Below are 15,387 nucleotides of genomic sequence, written 5' to 3' on the forward strand. Positions count from 1 at the left end.
TGTTAAGTCATGTGTCTAATTAGTATACTATCAGTTACTCAGGAGCCAAAGAATGACTAGTCAGAGTCAGAGGTTAAGGACAATATCCTCTTTAAGTTTGTTTAATGTGTACTTAGCACGGAGGCGGATGCGGGAACATCTGAAGAATATTTAGCTCATTAAATGAATGGCAGGTAAATATTAACAGCCAGAGGGTTTTACAATTAGACGGGGTATCTGTTCAATACTTACAAGCATAAAACGGAACTTTGAACTATGCCTCAGAGGAGTGATCAGCTAAAGGGATTTCACATGTGATAAGATATTGTCCATAAACAGTAGGTTTGAAGTTTCAACTTAACATTTCCGCTAATGTTGGGGCAAAAAGAGAACTTTCTGCCGAATGGCTCCGACAGCCCTGTACTACAGCAACACAACATTTCAGAATCACGCTGCTATTAAATAAGTGTCCTATGGAAAAATACTCAGAACTAAATCTATTCACAAACATGTCAAAGCTACTGGTGTCTAGTCCTTTAAAGCTTTTACATTCACTGATGTAAGTCTATGATAATTATTTTACAAGTTATTATCTTTGTTTCAACTGCCACTGATAACATTCCAGGCACGTGAAATATCATAAATTTGGGAGGGAACAACCTATTTAGTGAACAGTGGTGCGGCCACATAATCAATATTTAGGTTTGTACGTGGGAAAAAAGTCTGTGTGTCCTCACACTCCCAAAATGCACCTTAGCCACGGAGTCTGTGAATAGAGAACTCTACTCATCTACTCAGCGTTGCTTTTTAGAAAGATGAAAGGGATTATTGAGGTGATATCACTTTTTCTAGGATTTGTGAGCTGGGTCATGGTTTTTGTAGCGCTGCAAAACCAGTACTGGAGAGTGTCCACTCAAGATGGTAGCGTCATTTTAACCTCTGCGATCTTTGAGAACCTGTGGATGTCTTGTGCTAGTGATTCAGCAGCCTACAACTGCCGAGAATTTCCCTCCCTGTTTGCTCTCCCAGGTATGTCTAAGTATTCAAATGATTCTGTGTAAAACAGAGCATTATATTGTAGCATAGCATAGCATCACACACTTTGCAAACATTATTACAAAATTTACTATTTATTTATTTTTCTTTAAATCTCTAATTTCACAATATGAATTCAATGCTAGACCATCTAGATCTAGATCATCTAAATCTGTTATAAACTGTAATTAATGTAGATTCATAAATTACAGTAAATAAAAACAAAGTATGCAAAAAGTAAGGTATGAACACTTGCTATGACACTCAAATGTTATTAATATAATTGTTATAATGAGTTGTTATAGGTAAAACATAGTTTGGTCGTTTTATATTATATATTAATAAAACATTATATTATGTCCATATTTGCTCTTTTTTAATCGCAGTATGATTCCTCAAAGATAGACATGAATATATTCATATTTGATTGTGTTAGTTCTTTCATTTTTCATGTATTTTTTAAATGAAGTCTGCAACAAAATAATTGATATAACTTATAATCGATAAATAAAATAAAGATAACCATGTGATAAAAGTGTAGGTTTAAGAGGTGCGCAAAGTTTTAAGAATATCATTAAAAAACAATAATTGTAACCAACCTTAAGTGTAGGAGTCTCACCCTTATATATATAACTACACACACACACACACACACACACACACACACACACACACACACACACACACACACACACACACACACATATATATATTCATTGTATAATATATCACAGTTTGATAATTACTGTTAATTTCGGGCTCCTGGCTTTGTCCCTGTTCTATTCAGGTAACATTTAGGTAAACTGTGTTTTTGTGTGTGACCAGAAGCTGCTTTCCTGTGATTGTGAAAACATTAGGTAGCAAATCAGTTTAAAATCTTGTGACTGTTAGTAATTATGGGTCCATATTATTAATAACATTTTTGAAACAAACACCTTAAAGGTGAAAAATAGTTTTAAGCTATTTGCAGAATGTTAAGTTAATTGTAATGTTGGCCTTAACCTTCTGATATTTAAGTTTAGTGTTCAAAGTTTTTTATAAATTGCAGAGTTAGGTTATTAGGAAATATAATTTTAAATAGAAGTTGTCTATTGTGTCTTGAATTGCTGGACATGATGCTCTGTTTTCACCACATAAGCTGCAACTGACTCTACAGGCGTTCAAAACTGTGGCCTTACTAAGAAATACTCTTCATAAAGCAAATGCAGTATGAAAGTTGTGCAGATAAAACAACCTGTACAACAAAAACATGTTGTACAGTCTCTAAAAGGCCTTAAATCATCAGTAAGAATAAAGGTGATTGCTGTACACTGAAGGTGTTTGGGTTAAAGTCTAAAAGAATTTAATAAACAACATAAAATATAACTGTCAGGTTTCAAGTGAGCACCTGTTACTTGTTGGTGCAACAGTCATGCAGACAGCAGCACCTCTCATTTAAAGACTTCATGAGCAGAAATACAGAGACCATAAAACAAAACGCACCAAAGCCAGGTTGGGTAAACGCTGACACAATAGTGAGACCAAAGCCACGAAAAGGCAGACATGGCCACTGCACGGTGTGTTGCAACATTAAGCTAGAACCACGACTTGGGCCGACGCAGCCACTCACAGTGAATGAATGCAGACACGCACAGAACCGTGTGTGCAAGTTCACAGAGACGTGTCGACACTACAGTATGGACAATTATTGACCTGCAGCAAAAACAATCATTTCAAAGCACATTGCTGACTTGAACAAATGAGAAAAGGGTGAAAGGTTTAGACTGGCCACATGCCACAAACTACACATGCATTTCACTTGCTGAAGACGAAACTAAAGAGAGCTTTGTTTTTCTCTGTCCATTGTTTGTCTATGATTTTGCTAGGTGAATTCTACTGTGTTGGCAATATCAATATTTAATAATGGTAATATACTGTATCATACAGATAAGACAAGAAAAGAAATTATCATGGCCTCAGTGAACCCTGACAAACACCTAAAGTAGATACTCATAAAATAATAAATGATTTATTATTAGTAGTAATATAAGCTGTTGAATTATACACATTACTTGGAACACTTTGTTTATTGCAGTGTTGAAGTGTGGATGGTGTGTTTAATGTAACAAACAACATTAAACACATCAGCTGTGGTCACATTTCATTGTGGTTGATGCCATACATCAGGTCACACAGTGGGATCATACGCCCTCATCTCAGCTACAGGTGCACCAGCTACTTCTGTTTTGATAAGATAGAGAATCATAATCAAGAACGAAAGCTGCTTGTTGCCCTCTAGCCAAACGTGCACCACTGTGACTGTGATAAATGCTTGATTAGCTAAATGTTCTGGTTCTGGTTCTGGTTGTGCGCTGGGTCACTCCCCATGAGCGTCTCTGTGGCTTGTCACTTTTAACCAAATGCCCCGTCTTGGCTTGCACACAGGGTACGTTCAGGCCTCCCGGGCACTCATGATTACCTCCATCGTGCTTGGGAAGTTTGGACTGGTGGCCACGCTGGTGGGAATGCGCTGCTCAAAAGTAGGAGGCGAAAACTACACTTTGAAAGGAAAGATCGCTGCAAGTGGAGGGCTCTTCTTTTTACTACAAGGTAAAGTCTTTAAGATGGAGGTGGCAGCATAAACATCAATTATAACATTTTAAACAAATAATACAATGGCTTCTAACTGGGACTGATAAAGCTCTAATCCATTTTGTGTGTTTTGTAGGGATTTGCACTATGATTACTATATCTTGGTATGCAGCCAACATCACGCGAGACTTTTTTAATGAGCTTTACCCAGGAATTAAGTAAGTCAACACAATATGCCCTAAGAAAAAAGCTGATTATGCTATAAATTAAACAGCAGTGCATAAAAGAGTTTTTGTTTGACAGGTACGAGTTCGGAGAAGCCCTGTACATCGGCTGGTGTTCTGCCACACTCGCCATCTGTGGAGGTTCACTCCTGATGTGTTCCTCCCAACTCAAAACACCCAGGGAAAAAACGTGGGTATTTCTTTTTTTCCCCAAACGTGTTTGATTAATACAGTGGAAGCCAACTGAAAAATGCCTCTTGTATTTTAGGAGCTATTCACACAGACGAGCAGAAGTAGGACGTGTTCTGTCAACCGTGTCGACGCCTCACTCTGTGCCAAGCAGCTTCAGTAAAAAAGTGTATGTCTAAAAAAAACAAGAAAATAAGAAAATGAAATGTGATTATTTTGAATACAGTATAAGGGAAGTGTTTATAATGAAAAATCTTGTTTGTTATGGTTAAAGAGTAGTAACTTTAATTTATTGGCTTTATACAAATCAGACTTTTTATGTATATTAAATGTATAGATGCTCTGAAAATGTTCTACAGGTCTACCTTTTTTTAACCTTAGACACTCGTGTTATTATAAAAACGTAAAAAAAAGTGAAATGCTATTGTAAATAAGATTTTTAGGTTCTGTCTTTTTTTATTTGTTCTGGAATGTGCATTTTTAAAATACAATCTAAATTTTATATGAAAATTGCTGACCAGGTGTTTAGTGTTTTATATAGTGATAAATACAGTATATTTTCATTGAAAGTGTTGAGACCAATAAATTTATTATCCAGTTTTAAAAATAAAGAGATGTTGGCTAACAGAGCTTGTCTGTATATCACTTGCCTCACAGACATTCAAACGCAGAGTGAGAAGTTATTTAATCAAATTTACTTTGTCTACAATCCCATCTGTGTCACTACAATGAAGCTTGTAGTGCCACAGTCTTAAAAGGTGAATGAAGCAGAAAAACAGCGATTAAAGTATGTTGTCCTACAAAACTACTCATCTTTCGGTGCTTCATTTACTAAATTCTCCAGGTTCTGACCATCAAAACGTATAAAGTGCCAGCCTTCACTGTCAGTGAGGTCCTGAGCTCCTTTGGCAGCATAGAAATCACGAGTGGGTGTGTTCCAGTTCAACACAGACAACTGCAGCCGCACACAACCTTTCTGGTTGCCCACCTAAACACACACACTGGTTAGTGAGTTGTAGTCATCACATAATAAACAGGTAAACACAAAAATCAACAATTAAATGTTCATTCATGTTTTGTGTTCTAATGCCATTTAAATCACACTTGTATTATCTTACTTCTGCAACTTTGCTCAGCAGACTCTTTCCAATGCCATTTCCTGCAAAGACAATTGTTTAAAATATATTTGACACCTTTTGATTAAGAAATTATTCACATTTGATGATAAATGATGTATGTGTCCAAAAGTTTTTTTACCTCTGAATTCTGGCATCACATACAGATCTTCCAGATATTGAGATCTCCCCCTCCAAGTGCTGTAAGTGTAAAAGTAAAGGGCGTATCCAACAACTGTGAATCCTGCACACAAGACACAAGATATTAGAAAGTTTCAGGAGGAACACCTGAATAATTCAAATCAGTGTACTGGTCCTCTTTATTAAAAAAAACATGATAATTTCATTACCTGTGTTAGGCCTGCCTACAATAATATGTGTATCTATATAATGTACGACAAATGAACCAATCACAATCAAGAAGTGGAGCTAACTTTAACTTTTCTTGGCGTTCTTTCACTGGGCAAAGGTAATGATTGTTAGTTAACTCCTACCTACAGACAGCGACTGGACCGAACACTCATTTTATAACAGGGCAGTCGTGATGTTGGAACCTAAATGAGCATATCTAAATAATGAGGGCACGAATCCTTATAATCTGTGTGTGATACCAATAGGTCCAAGCTGGCAGTCAATCAAAAAGACCTTGAAAAAGACCTTGCACTTTACCTTCTCTTGACTTATGATGTTCAGGTACTTCTGCTACAAGACATTCAAAGAAAGGATTTTGGCAAAAACCATCACGCTCCAATTCTGGTAAAACAACACAGGCGTAAATTCAATGTGACGTAAGTCTTAATCATGGAAATGAATAAACAATAAAACAACAGGTTCTGCATCTGCAGGGCTTGTTTGTTTGTAAGTTATTAAAATTCACAAAAAATAATAGGTTTGTTTAAAAAAAACTGTTCACGTCTCAGTTTGTTAGGAGTGGGTGCGTTTTTCCAACACTAATAAAATTTGGATTGTGGAGCTTTTACATCTGCTGCCAGAAACAGTTTAGATGAATTGTAATTGTATAGAACTTCAGTTTTCACAGGTGGAGTCAGGTTCGTGCTTGCCGTCACCTTTCAAGGTTCACACAGAAACGTTCAGTACGTTTTTACCTTCGTGCGATATCTTCACTTGATCGGGCATTTTCTCGTAAACCGCCAGTTCCTGAAAGACGGTTTAGAAACGTCACGGTTATTAATTGAAACCTACCTTAGCTCAACTATACCGGTGCTAACCTACAGTAATGTGTGTTGCAGACATTATAACTGGCGCTAGCGCAGCTTCAGCGGTTTCCCGCTGACGCTGACTCACCATTATCATTCTCGATATTTCTTTACAGTCTTCTTTGTTTGCGGCGCGTATTTTGAACTGCATGTCTGCGACAGAAAGGACCCGCGCGATCCGAGCCTCAGTCCGCTACACGTCCACTTTTATGGAACAGACCACGCGCGTGTGGAGCCGGAAGCGAATCCAAAGCGGCACGCGCGTTTCCACAATAAAAGGTCGATCCACGGACCACTTTATTAGGTACACCTGCACCCTGCAGGTCAAACCAGTACGGTCCCAGTAATGCAGTAGAACAGCTCTAACTTTACCGTTGCAAGACTAAAAATGCTCAGTTTGAGTTGAAATTTTAGCATATCTGATAATTCTGACAATAACAAATTACCAAACAAACATATATATATATATATGAATACTTTATATTATGTAATCTCATTACTAAATGAAAAAGTGCTAAGCACAATAACTACAGTAGCAGTTCAACAATACTGTATTACTTATACTTGTGAATATATATATAAGACAAAAACACATCCACATATTGTAGGAATTCATACAAAATCTCATTTATTTTAGAGTAGAAAAACAACATGAAATCAGTTAGAATATAGACTGAAACATTTGAGACCTCGCTGACTGACATCATAGTTCACTGGGCATTAACATATTTACAAAGTATTACCATATTTGCTCCTCGTCAGTCAATGTTTGAAGTACAACACTTTTAATTCAGGCCAAACAAGGTCTTCAGCTGCACAAACAATTAAAATCACCAAAAACTACACAGGACTCAGTGTGGTGACTGTGTGTTTGCTCCAGGAGACTCTGACCGTTCTAGCTTCATCCCTGATTCTAGTGGGACTGACGATATGGAGGATGGTAGCACAGAACTCTTAGGCTCCAGGGAAGAAGAGGCAGGCGAGGGCAAGGACACCACTATGTATTTTTGCATAGGTCGCGAACCTGTCAGTCCAGGGGCACTGCCAGAGTCCAGTTTTACCAGAGGTTGCAAAGTTGAAGTAGCACTAGGAACAGTGCTAGTTACTGGTGAAGCTGACTGGGAGGAGCTGAGAGTGATTACCTGAATGTGAGACAGGAAGATAGATGTAACCTCACAGTTGGGTTTTAGCAAATTTTTATTCAATTAATAAAAATACATTTTTTAATTGTTTGGGGTTTCACACTGCAGTATGTATTTTATCACTATAAGATATGAAGGATTATTCATTAAGTTAAGGGATTAGGTGTATTAACAAGGGCTTATGTTTTTATCTTATCACCCTATCCATATAAACAGGTGCGCTGTTTCTACAGTAGTGCCATTGGACAACAGCATTTTAAATAGTGTAAAATTAAATATAAAAGTACCTGTTGAGTTGAGGCAGCTCCAGCACTGGTTGCCATGACAATATACTTGGTTGCAGGTGGAGAGGGCTGCGATGGTGTCCCTGGCCGAGGCGACATCAAGGTGAGGGAACTTGGTACCTTAATGATGCTGGGAGTGCGAGGCCCTGTTGACCCACTTAAACCACTTTGTGACACTGAAAGTGTGGGACGAGGCTACAACAGAGAATCATAATTTATCACTGCAGAGCTCCTTGCTTACCAACTTTTTTACGGCTGTCATTTAGCTTTATGTCAGATTAAATTAAAGTCTAGATTAATGACATTAACATGATAATGTTAACATGATAACCCACCTGTGTGATTGTTAATGTGGTTCTGTTGACTTGTTGAGCTTGCAATGCTGCTTGAGTCCTGGCCTTCATCACATGGGAGCATAGCATGGGTCCGAGGTAACCGTAGTCTGTTCGATACTGCTCTACGGTGTCAGGCTGAGGTCGTATTTTGGCAATAACACTTGCACAATGTTTCTTTGAAAACAACACGGAACACAATTTGTGAATATGAAACGTGTACTGACATAAAATAAAATATTTCTGATTAATCTCATGTTGTGAAAACCTTTTCCATTTCACATTCATCATATCTCTGATAATTATTTTCTTTTTTCCATGCATAATAAATTTCAATGTATTACCAATAAGAGGCTTTGAACATGTTCAGCCCCAATTTTATCAATATTAGAGAGCACTGGTCCTTCCATCACTGCTTTGATGCGAGCACCCTCTACAGAAAGCCGAGGAAGAATCAACGTCTTAATCACCTAGAAAAAAAAAAAATTTTAGTTGGGAAAGAATATAGATATAAAAAAAATGCCTCTTAAAAACTTCACTTACATCAGCTCCCAGTTCAGCAAGTCCAGCAATGCAGCCATATCGAGTTGTCCACTGGGTTTTCTCATCCAACAAACTCTGAGGAAACATTTTACTTGGGTTTTAGTATGTAAAATATTACACATACACATGATCTGTCTGCAGTATTTCCAGAAGAATTACACAAAAACAAAAACCCACCTTAGTAAAAGTCTTGGTAATGCGGGACTGGATGTTGTTGGTGGTAGTACTGAAAGTCTTACAGATTTGGGCCATGAGCCGAGCAGCAAAGTCTCGTAAAGCCCAGTGGTTGTCAACATCTGGTCGCAAACATAGCTGCTTACTCACAATACAGGTCACCACAGCTGGGATGAGCTCGTGCAGCTACAAACACATACAAAAAGATTATATTTACACCTTTTAATCAAATAGCACATAATTTCTTGATTTATTAACTCACATATTTTTCCAAATAGAGAGTGGGGTTGTCCATTAGAGCTTTGACCATCCGCATTAGATATATCAGAAGAGCCAAGTTGTTTTGCACTACATTGACACGGACCTTGGAGGAGAACATGAAGTTAGTACTTTCAATAGAAATGTATTTGTGTACTTTAAATGAGACAGGTTTCTCATGTTCTAAACATTAGAAAAAAAGCTGAATGAATGCTCACTCCTTCAGATATAAATGTGCTGAATCTTGGAAGCATCTGATACAATCCAGGATCTGTAGCAATACTCTGTAAAGCCTCCTGAATAAATAAGAAAAAAAACATGTATCACAGAAAAGACACTACATGGCACTACACAGTACTGTCTTTAAAAAACAAAATGAGAAAGGCAATTGAATTAGTAATTATCATTGAAATTCACTATTTGCCAAAGATTTACAGGCAGAACTTACTGCTCTTTTGGCTTCACAGGAGCCAACACAAGCTTCTGTAATTTCCTTATAGTAGAGCTGCTGTTCTACAGACAGCTCATGAGTGCTGCGTGGCTTCAACCTTATTAGACCCTTCTCTTTTGCTGGACAAATCAAAAAAAGACAAACAGCATGAAGTATACACAAAGCAGAAGAAATAATAGAAGAAGGGCACATGAGACAAAGTTTCTTTTAAAATAATACTGACCTTTGCTATCAGCAGCAGTTGCTCCCTGACTCTTTCCCTGAATCGAACCTTCTTCCTCCTGACCAGGTTTGACAACTTTGAGGGGCTCCGTAGATTCAGCTTTTTGCTGCTCTTTCGGTGCTGCAATGGAAAAATATTTGATTGTTTGTTCGTGAGCTTTTGTGCTTTTAATAGAAAAACAAACTTTACACAATGCTCACCTGGTGGTGGATTTTCCGGAATAGCAGGCTGCATCCCCTCAATGCTTAACCAGTGAGCTAAGAAAAACAAGTTTCATGTTTGAGTTCAGAAAACACACTATACACAAAATTCTATTAAGTATAATATCTATACCTTTGAGCGATACATCTAATGGAACCCTGGGAAGAGGAGTGTTGATAATATCACTGAGGTCAACTTCCTTTTCTTCATAAAAATGAAGCTCTCTTCCACCACCACTTGCAAAGCGAAAAGGGATAAATTCTTGCGACTGGAAACCATAGAGCGGCTACAACAAGATTTAATTTTTTTAGAATGCAGGCACAAGAATGACAACAGGTCTTAAAGTTGAGATATCCAAGCTTTAGCTTACCTCTACATTTTTAAGTTTAAGAGCATGATCTATGTCACTGGTGGTCAGTTTACGTCTCTTCCCATGGTGCATAAATTTCAGAGCATCCTAAGGATGAATTACATTAAAATTACACTGCGCTTAGACAGACATCTAAACACGCGATTCTGAAAACAAATCAATCATGATTTACCTGTGCAATTTCTTTAATTCTGTAGCTGACTTCTTCGCTTAACGCTACACAGCTTTCCTCTTGTAACTGCCCAACCCCAACAGACTCAGCCATGGCTTTCATGGACTCGGTGGGCAGGACAACTGAACACTGCTTCTGCCGACGTTCTTCTGCCATGGCTAAAAACAGCACAGAATGTAACTCCTCACATTATTATAGAAATGTACACATTTATATAGTAATTTTATATTATTCTAATAGTAAACCTTTACTGATAACGACTAAAAATAATTTTTTTCTGTACAAATTTTTTTGAAAGACTATAGTTTTTTGTAGCTTATTGAAATGTTTTCAGGAATTACATATCTGCCTATAGAAGGGTTAGTGTTGTAGTGTTAGTATAGAAGCTTTGAGACATTGAGACAAAACGTAAAAGACAACTGCTGATAAACGACAAAAAAAGTCATCATTAGGAAAAAAGAATTCCTTATATTCCTAATTATTGTGTTTGCAAGAAAGCACAAAGATAATCTGAAAAACAAAAGTACAACCTGGGAAAGCCCAAAACAACAGATTAACAAACAACATCCAGGTGGTAACAGCATTATGTTGTGAAATTATTCTATTCAATTACATGCCCATTAATTGCGAATTAACAGTTAAAACTCTTCAGTACTTTTATATGTGCCTCATGATTGAAAGCAAAACACTGACTTTCATAGAAAGCGACGACTTAGTCTGACAGTCCCACATTATCATCATACCACATAGGAGCCAAATCATGCATACTTTTGTAACTAAAGGGCAGCACCATCACAGTAATAACAGAACTGCATAGGTTTTAAGCCCGTTGTCGATTGTGTTCTTTTCTTTCTATACATACAATGCATACATATAGTTTCTATACGTACAGTGGTTGTTAGCTAGTATGCTAATAATGTTAGCCTCGGTTAACGTTTTTACCTGTTCGAAGTTACCCGAACTTCTTAGAACAAAATAAAGACCTAAATGTATAGAATCGCAACAACAATTACTTCACAGCGCCAATTCTTTGCTAATAATATCCATCTCTTGATATAAGCTTTCAACTAATTCACGGAATCCAGCTGAGATCTCCGTTCATGAATTAGCGCTTGTATTCCGTAGACATTTTGAGTCACGTTCCGGTTACGTCGATATCGCGAGACTATAATGACGGCGGCGTTAACCTTCACAAAGTTGTTCAAGGAGTTAATCTATACTAGTTAAATATGTTTAAATAATAAAACAGCCAGTGTCACGATAAAATTGCTTATAATGATTACCTAATAAGATATCATTAGTTTTTATTAAGAGCACGAGAAGCGTCACTAACCCGGAACCAAAAAAAAATTCTCGAATTGACGGAGGAGACATTATGATGTAGCAAAGGACGCGAACGTCAGGAACGTGGAAGGACATTGCAAAAAGCAAACATGTATAAATTCTTATTGAGGTCTGTTTACGTGACTCGAAGTTCCCCGAATGGAATTTACGAATCGTTTTTGTTATCAACTGAGTGCAACAAGGCTTTCGCTCCAGTTTTAAGGTAGGTTAGTCCCTGTTGATGTATGGATAATTACATGACATGAAACTACCTTTACTTACACCAGTGTCCTATTAGGACATTCAGTGTTTTAGGGTGTTTTATTACAAATGAACTAAATGTATTTGTGCGAAACCCCAGTTTTATTATTATATGACTTGATTTGTGGCGTGATGTGATCTTTTCTGTTTCTCTTTTGCTCTTAAAGGCTTAAAAAAGGATATGGAGACAAAGCTTTCAGCACAAGTTCCATCAGTCTTTGTGATGATGATCATAGTGAGAAAAGAAATGCAGATAAAGTGACTGACCAAACCAAAAGCTCACCTGTGGTTACACAGAAAGATAAAGATGATGCCAAAGTCTCCAACATAGATGACCAAAGTGAGAAGCCAGTGACGTTGAAAACAAATGATGGAGACTCGGCAAAACAGCAGATGGAAGTTAAAGTGGAGCACATTAGGGAAATCCCTAAACAGGAAAATACTGATGCACCCCAAAGTGCAAAGATGAGTCTTTTGAACCTTATTGGAGCCATGAAGGTGGATGTTACCGCCAAAAGGAACCTCAAAAAATTAAAAGCAAAGCAAAATCCTAAACCTGGTCCTAAGGCAATGCCAGCAGATATGGAGAGTACCGTCAGTATGTTTCAGAAAGCCAAAATGGAGACTTTATCCCAGAGGTGAGAGGGCAGGTTTGACATACTTTGTTCTTATGTCACTGACACTCACTGGCCAGTTTATAAGGTACATTCGTACCATCAATTTTAATCTAGTGCAGCACAATCAATGCAAAGTTGCAATCTTAATTTGCATTACGTTCTACATGTGTACCCAATAAAGTGGCCAGTAAATGTTTTTTATACGCAAGTCTTGGGAGGATATGATCTGTCTTGGTCTCACTTTATACAATGATTCACGCATCTCTTTCTTATGCACTTTTTAGCGAAACACTAGATCCCAAACTAGTGGAAGCTGCAGCTGCCGCTGCCTCCACCATGCCGAATCGGACCCGGGCAGAGTCTGACCTGCTCAGGCAGTTGAGGCAGCATGAAGCCATTACTGATGCTCAGAAGAAAGGTGACATGAACAATTTGGGGTATGTTAGCTAGAGTCAACAACATACAGTATATATTACAACTTATGGAATTATCTATATGTGTTATTCTTAAATTAAGGATTCATCCAAAATTATTTCAACAGAGTAATTATTGCTGACATGAAAGTAGGAAAGAATCTCAACCAACAGAAGGCTTGGTCAACTAATCCAATCAGGTTTGACGAAGATGGGCAAGGTTATACACATGACAGAGGAATCACTACTGAACTGGATTCAGTGCGGCGAAGGTAAAGCCTTAGTTACATGTTTACTCAGATGCTGTGGGAGATAGGTTTTGCGTGTAACAAGTGAATTTACTCTTTCAGGAGCAGTTTGTACACCGGGAAAAGACTTAACATATTCTCCCCTGCCACAAATGAAGATGGAGTTGAATCAACTGTTGGTAATAAGACATTATAACAACATTTTTCAACCAACTACTTTGTCAACCTTGTGTAATTTCTCTTTTTTATTGTTTATTTTGCAATTTGAAAGACATATTGCAATCTAATGGTGTTTTTAATATTCTTAACATCTCTGCTCATATTTCAGGACGGCCAACTCTATGGGACTTAGACTTTGCCAATCAGTTGTGTTTGGTGACCAACCAAATGCCTCGCAACAGGTTTGAAGAAATGATCCAGTGGACTAAAGAGGGGAAAATGTGGCAGTATCCAATCAACAATGAAGCTGGTGAGTATTTAATGCTGCTTTTGAGCATAGTAGGTGGACAGAACAAATGAAGTTTAGTCGAGGAACACAATGACAGTCTTCCTGTTTTGCTTTAGGTCTTGAAGAAGAAGCCAGTGTCCCATTCCATGAACATGTCTTTTTGGAGAAACACTTGGAAGAGGGCTTCCCCCGTGAGGGACCAGTGCGCCACTTCATGGAACTTGTGGTGACGGGACTGTCCAAAAATCCTTACCTGACAGTGCAACAGAAAAAGGAGCACATCTCCTGGTTCAGAGACTACTTCCACCAAAAGGAGGATGTCCTCAGGGACGCTGACGTTTTCTTAAACTAAATTTTGCATTGTTATATTTGTTAATAATTGTTCAATGTTTGTTAAATGTGGTCACATAACAGACAAATGTTTGTTTTCTCAACAGGGCTGTGCGACTATGAATAACATTAACCATATATTCAGCACAGTTTTGGTTTGTGTCTTCACTCATTAGCAGAGAGGACTGTGCCACTGTCACATAGAAAATATCTTTTTTGTTTTTTCTTAGCATGGATTTATGAGAGGGAAATTAAAGGACGAATGTGAAACGTTGCTGTTCTTGTGCAAAGTATGCAAACAAAAGAGAAAAGCAAAGGAATTTTGACTATTAAATAATCAGTTGCCAAGATAGTTGGTTTCCATTTTTGTGTAATTTAGTGCTGTTGAAAAAATAAAAAATGGGTTAGGGTGAGAGGTCTGACAAACACCTGTGACTGTGAGTAATGGTGTTTTCTTAGGCAAGCTAAAAAAACATACCCAGCTTGTGTGCAGCATCCAGGACCTCAGACTGGGTTTACAGTAGGAGCATAGTTGGACCATGACCCTTATGTCTCTTTTAAGGGAAGTGCTTTTAAAGTAAAAAAAACAAAAACACATTAACAATGTGCCACACAAATTCCTTCTAGTCTAAAACAACCTCAGTAATCTATTGTCCAAGAAAGAGTGGAAAATAAGAGCCTGGTTAAGTGCCTCGCTTCCACATTTTGTTCACTTTTCCTTAAACACAGTGGTGATCGGCATGATAAGATGTTAGCAACACTTCCTTACTTAAGCAGAGTGTTTGTGTGGAAAAACCTGTTTCTGTTCAGAAGGCCGTGTTCGTCATGAAACACTAGATGGCGCTACAGACAGAAAAACGTTCATTTCAAGGTTGTTTTCAGTTTCAACTAAATTGGAAACCTTTGTATCAGCTAAAAAAGTGCCGGCCTGTATTTAAAGTTATAATGTAATTGTTGAACAGATTATACTATGATGAAGGACACCTTGTGTAGTGGTCAGACGGGTACGTCCCATCGTTGCTGTCATGGTGCGTTTAAGTACCGCCCAAAGGCATCAGAATTATGCCTAACTAAATTAAGCTAGGGTTTGTAACGTTATTGGTGGAAATGTCAAAGGTTTGTAAAGTTATACACGGATTAATGTGCTATATAAAACTATTATACACTTAATTCAGACGGCAAATTGTTACCTTTTTACTTTCAATATGATGACAACAGAACCCTTTATAAAACGTAAAAACTGTCCACCGCAGCAGACGGAGCTTGT

The 15,387-nt window shown here is 37.7% G+C and overlaps 4 protein-coding genes across 5 annotated transcripts; 2 read left to right on the forward strand and 2 right to left on the reverse strand.

Moving 5' to 3' along the window:
* The first annotated feature begins 788 nt into the window (after window positions 1-788).
* LOC114869244 (claudin-15-like) lies at window positions 789-4,421 on the forward strand. Its single transcript, XM_029173297.3, has 5 exons — window positions 789-1,008; window positions 3,439-3,603; window positions 3,722-3,803; window positions 3,889-3,999; window positions 4,078-4,421. Exons 1-5 carry the CDS (start codon window positions 795-797, stop codon window positions 4,175-4,177), a joined length of 672 nt encoding a protein of 223 aa, XP_029029130.1. The 5' UTR covers window positions 789-794; the 3' UTR covers window positions 4,178-4,421.
* Window positions 4,422-4,666: 245 nt separating this feature from the next.
* Window positions 4,667-6,583, reverse strand: sat2b (spermidine/spermine N1-acetyltransferase family member 2b). 2 transcript variants are annotated; one of them, XM_029173300.3, is made up of 6 exons: window positions 6,419-6,583; window positions 6,220-6,271; window positions 5,783-5,866; window positions 5,256-5,357; window positions 5,117-5,157; window positions 4,667-4,999 (listed from the first exon to the last, which is right to left on the reverse strand). In XM_029173300.3, exons 1-6 carry the CDS (start codon window positions 6,479-6,481, stop codon window positions 4,919-4,921), a joined length of 423 nt encoding a protein of 140 aa, XP_029029133.1. In that variant the 5' UTR covers window positions 6,482-6,583; the 3' UTR covers window positions 4,667-4,918. The 2 variants fall into 2 exon arrangements, with proteins under 2 accessions (XP_029029133.1, XP_029029132.1); XM_029173299.3 differs by having other exon boundaries at window positions 4,667-4,986; window positions 6,419-6,579.
* Window positions 6,584-6,930: 347 nt separating this feature from the next.
* taf6 (TAF6 RNA polymerase II, TATA box binding protein (TBP)-associated factor) lies at window positions 6,931-11,633 on the reverse strand. Its single transcript, XM_029174474.3, has 15 exons — window positions 11,423-11,633; window positions 10,481-10,638; window positions 10,309-10,395; window positions 10,071-10,224; window positions 9,938-9,994; window positions 9,738-9,857; window positions 9,512-9,633; window positions 9,282-9,359; window positions 9,068-9,169; window positions 8,809-8,991; window positions 8,632-8,706; window positions 8,433-8,558; window positions 8,092-8,265; window positions 7,760-7,951; window positions 6,931-7,472 (listed from the first exon to the last, which is right to left on the reverse strand). Exons 2-15 carry the CDS (start codon window positions 10,634-10,636, stop codon window positions 7,182-7,184), a joined length of 1,917 nt encoding a protein of 638 aa, XP_029030307.1. The 5' UTR covers window positions 10,637-10,638; window positions 11,423-11,633; the 3' UTR covers window positions 6,931-7,181.
* Window positions 11,634-11,834: 201 nt separating this feature from the next.
* Window positions 11,835-14,548, forward strand: mrps31 (mitochondrial ribosomal protein S31). The gene is made up of 7 exons (XM_029174064.3): window positions 11,835-12,026; window positions 12,232-12,702; window positions 12,966-13,118; window positions 13,223-13,366; window positions 13,445-13,521; window positions 13,671-13,811; window positions 13,907-14,548. The coding sequence occupies exons 1-7, from the start codon at window positions 11,914-11,916 to the stop codon at window positions 14,140-14,142; spliced, it is 1,335 nt and encodes a 444-aa protein (XP_029029897.1). The 5' UTR covers window positions 11,835-11,913; the 3' UTR covers window positions 14,143-14,548.
* Window positions 14,549-15,387: the final 839 nt, after the last annotated feature.

This window comes from Betta splendens, chromosome 14 (genome assembly GCF_900634795.4).
Source record: "Betta splendens chromosome 14, fBetSpl5.4, whole genome shotgun sequence".
NCBI classification, from domain to species: domain Eukaryota; kingdom Metazoa; phylum Chordata; class Actinopteri; order Anabantiformes; family Osphronemidae; genus Betta; species Betta splendens.

Coding starts and splice junctions, on each gene's coding strand:
- LOC114869244 (XM_029173297.3), top strand. CDS start 795: ATGAAAGGGATTATTGAGGTGATATCACTTTTTCTAGGATTTGTGAGC. Junction 1,009..3,438: donor CTCCCTGTTTGCTCTCCCAG/GTATGTCTAAGT, acceptor GCTTGCACACAG/GGTACGTTCAGGCCTCCCGG. Junction 3,604..3,721: donor GCTCTTCTTTTTACTACAAG/GTAAAGTCTTTA, acceptor TGTGTTTTGTAG/GGATTTGCACTATGATTACT.
- sat2b (XM_029173299.3), bottom strand. CDS start 6,481: ATGCAGTTCAAAATACGCGCCGCAAACAAAGAAGACTGTAAAGAAATA. Junction 5,867..6,219: donor AGTGAAGATATCGCACGAAG/GTAAAAACGTAC, acceptor TTGTTTTACCAG/AATTGGAGCGTGATGGTTTT. Junction 5,358..5,782: donor ACATCATAAGTCAAGAGAAG/GTAAAGTGCAAG, acceptor TCTTGTGTGCAG/GATTCACAGTTGTTGGATAC.
- taf6 (XM_029174474.3), bottom strand. CDS start 10,636: ATGGCAGAAGAACGTCGGCAGAAGCAGTGTTCAGTTGTCCTGCCCACC. Junction 9,170..9,281: donor GCACATTTATATCTGAAGGA/GTGAGCATTCAT, acceptor TTCTCCTCCAAG/GTCCGTGTCAATGTAGTGCA. Junction 8,992..9,067: donor CTCTCTATTTGGAAAAATAT/GTGAGTTAATAA, acceptor ATGTGTTTGTAG/CTGCACGAGCTCATCCCAGC.
- mrps31 (XM_029174064.3), top strand. CDS start 11,914: ATGTATAAATTCTTATTGAGGTCTGTTTACGTGACTCGAAGTTCCCCG. Junction 12,027..12,231: donor GCTTTCGCTCCAGTTTTAAG/GTAGGTTAGTCC, acceptor TTGCTCTTAAAG/GCTTAAAAAAGGATATGGAG. Junction 12,703..12,965: donor ATGGAGACTTTATCCCAGAG/GTGAGAGGGCAG, acceptor TGCACTTTTTAG/CGAAACACTAGATCCCAAAC.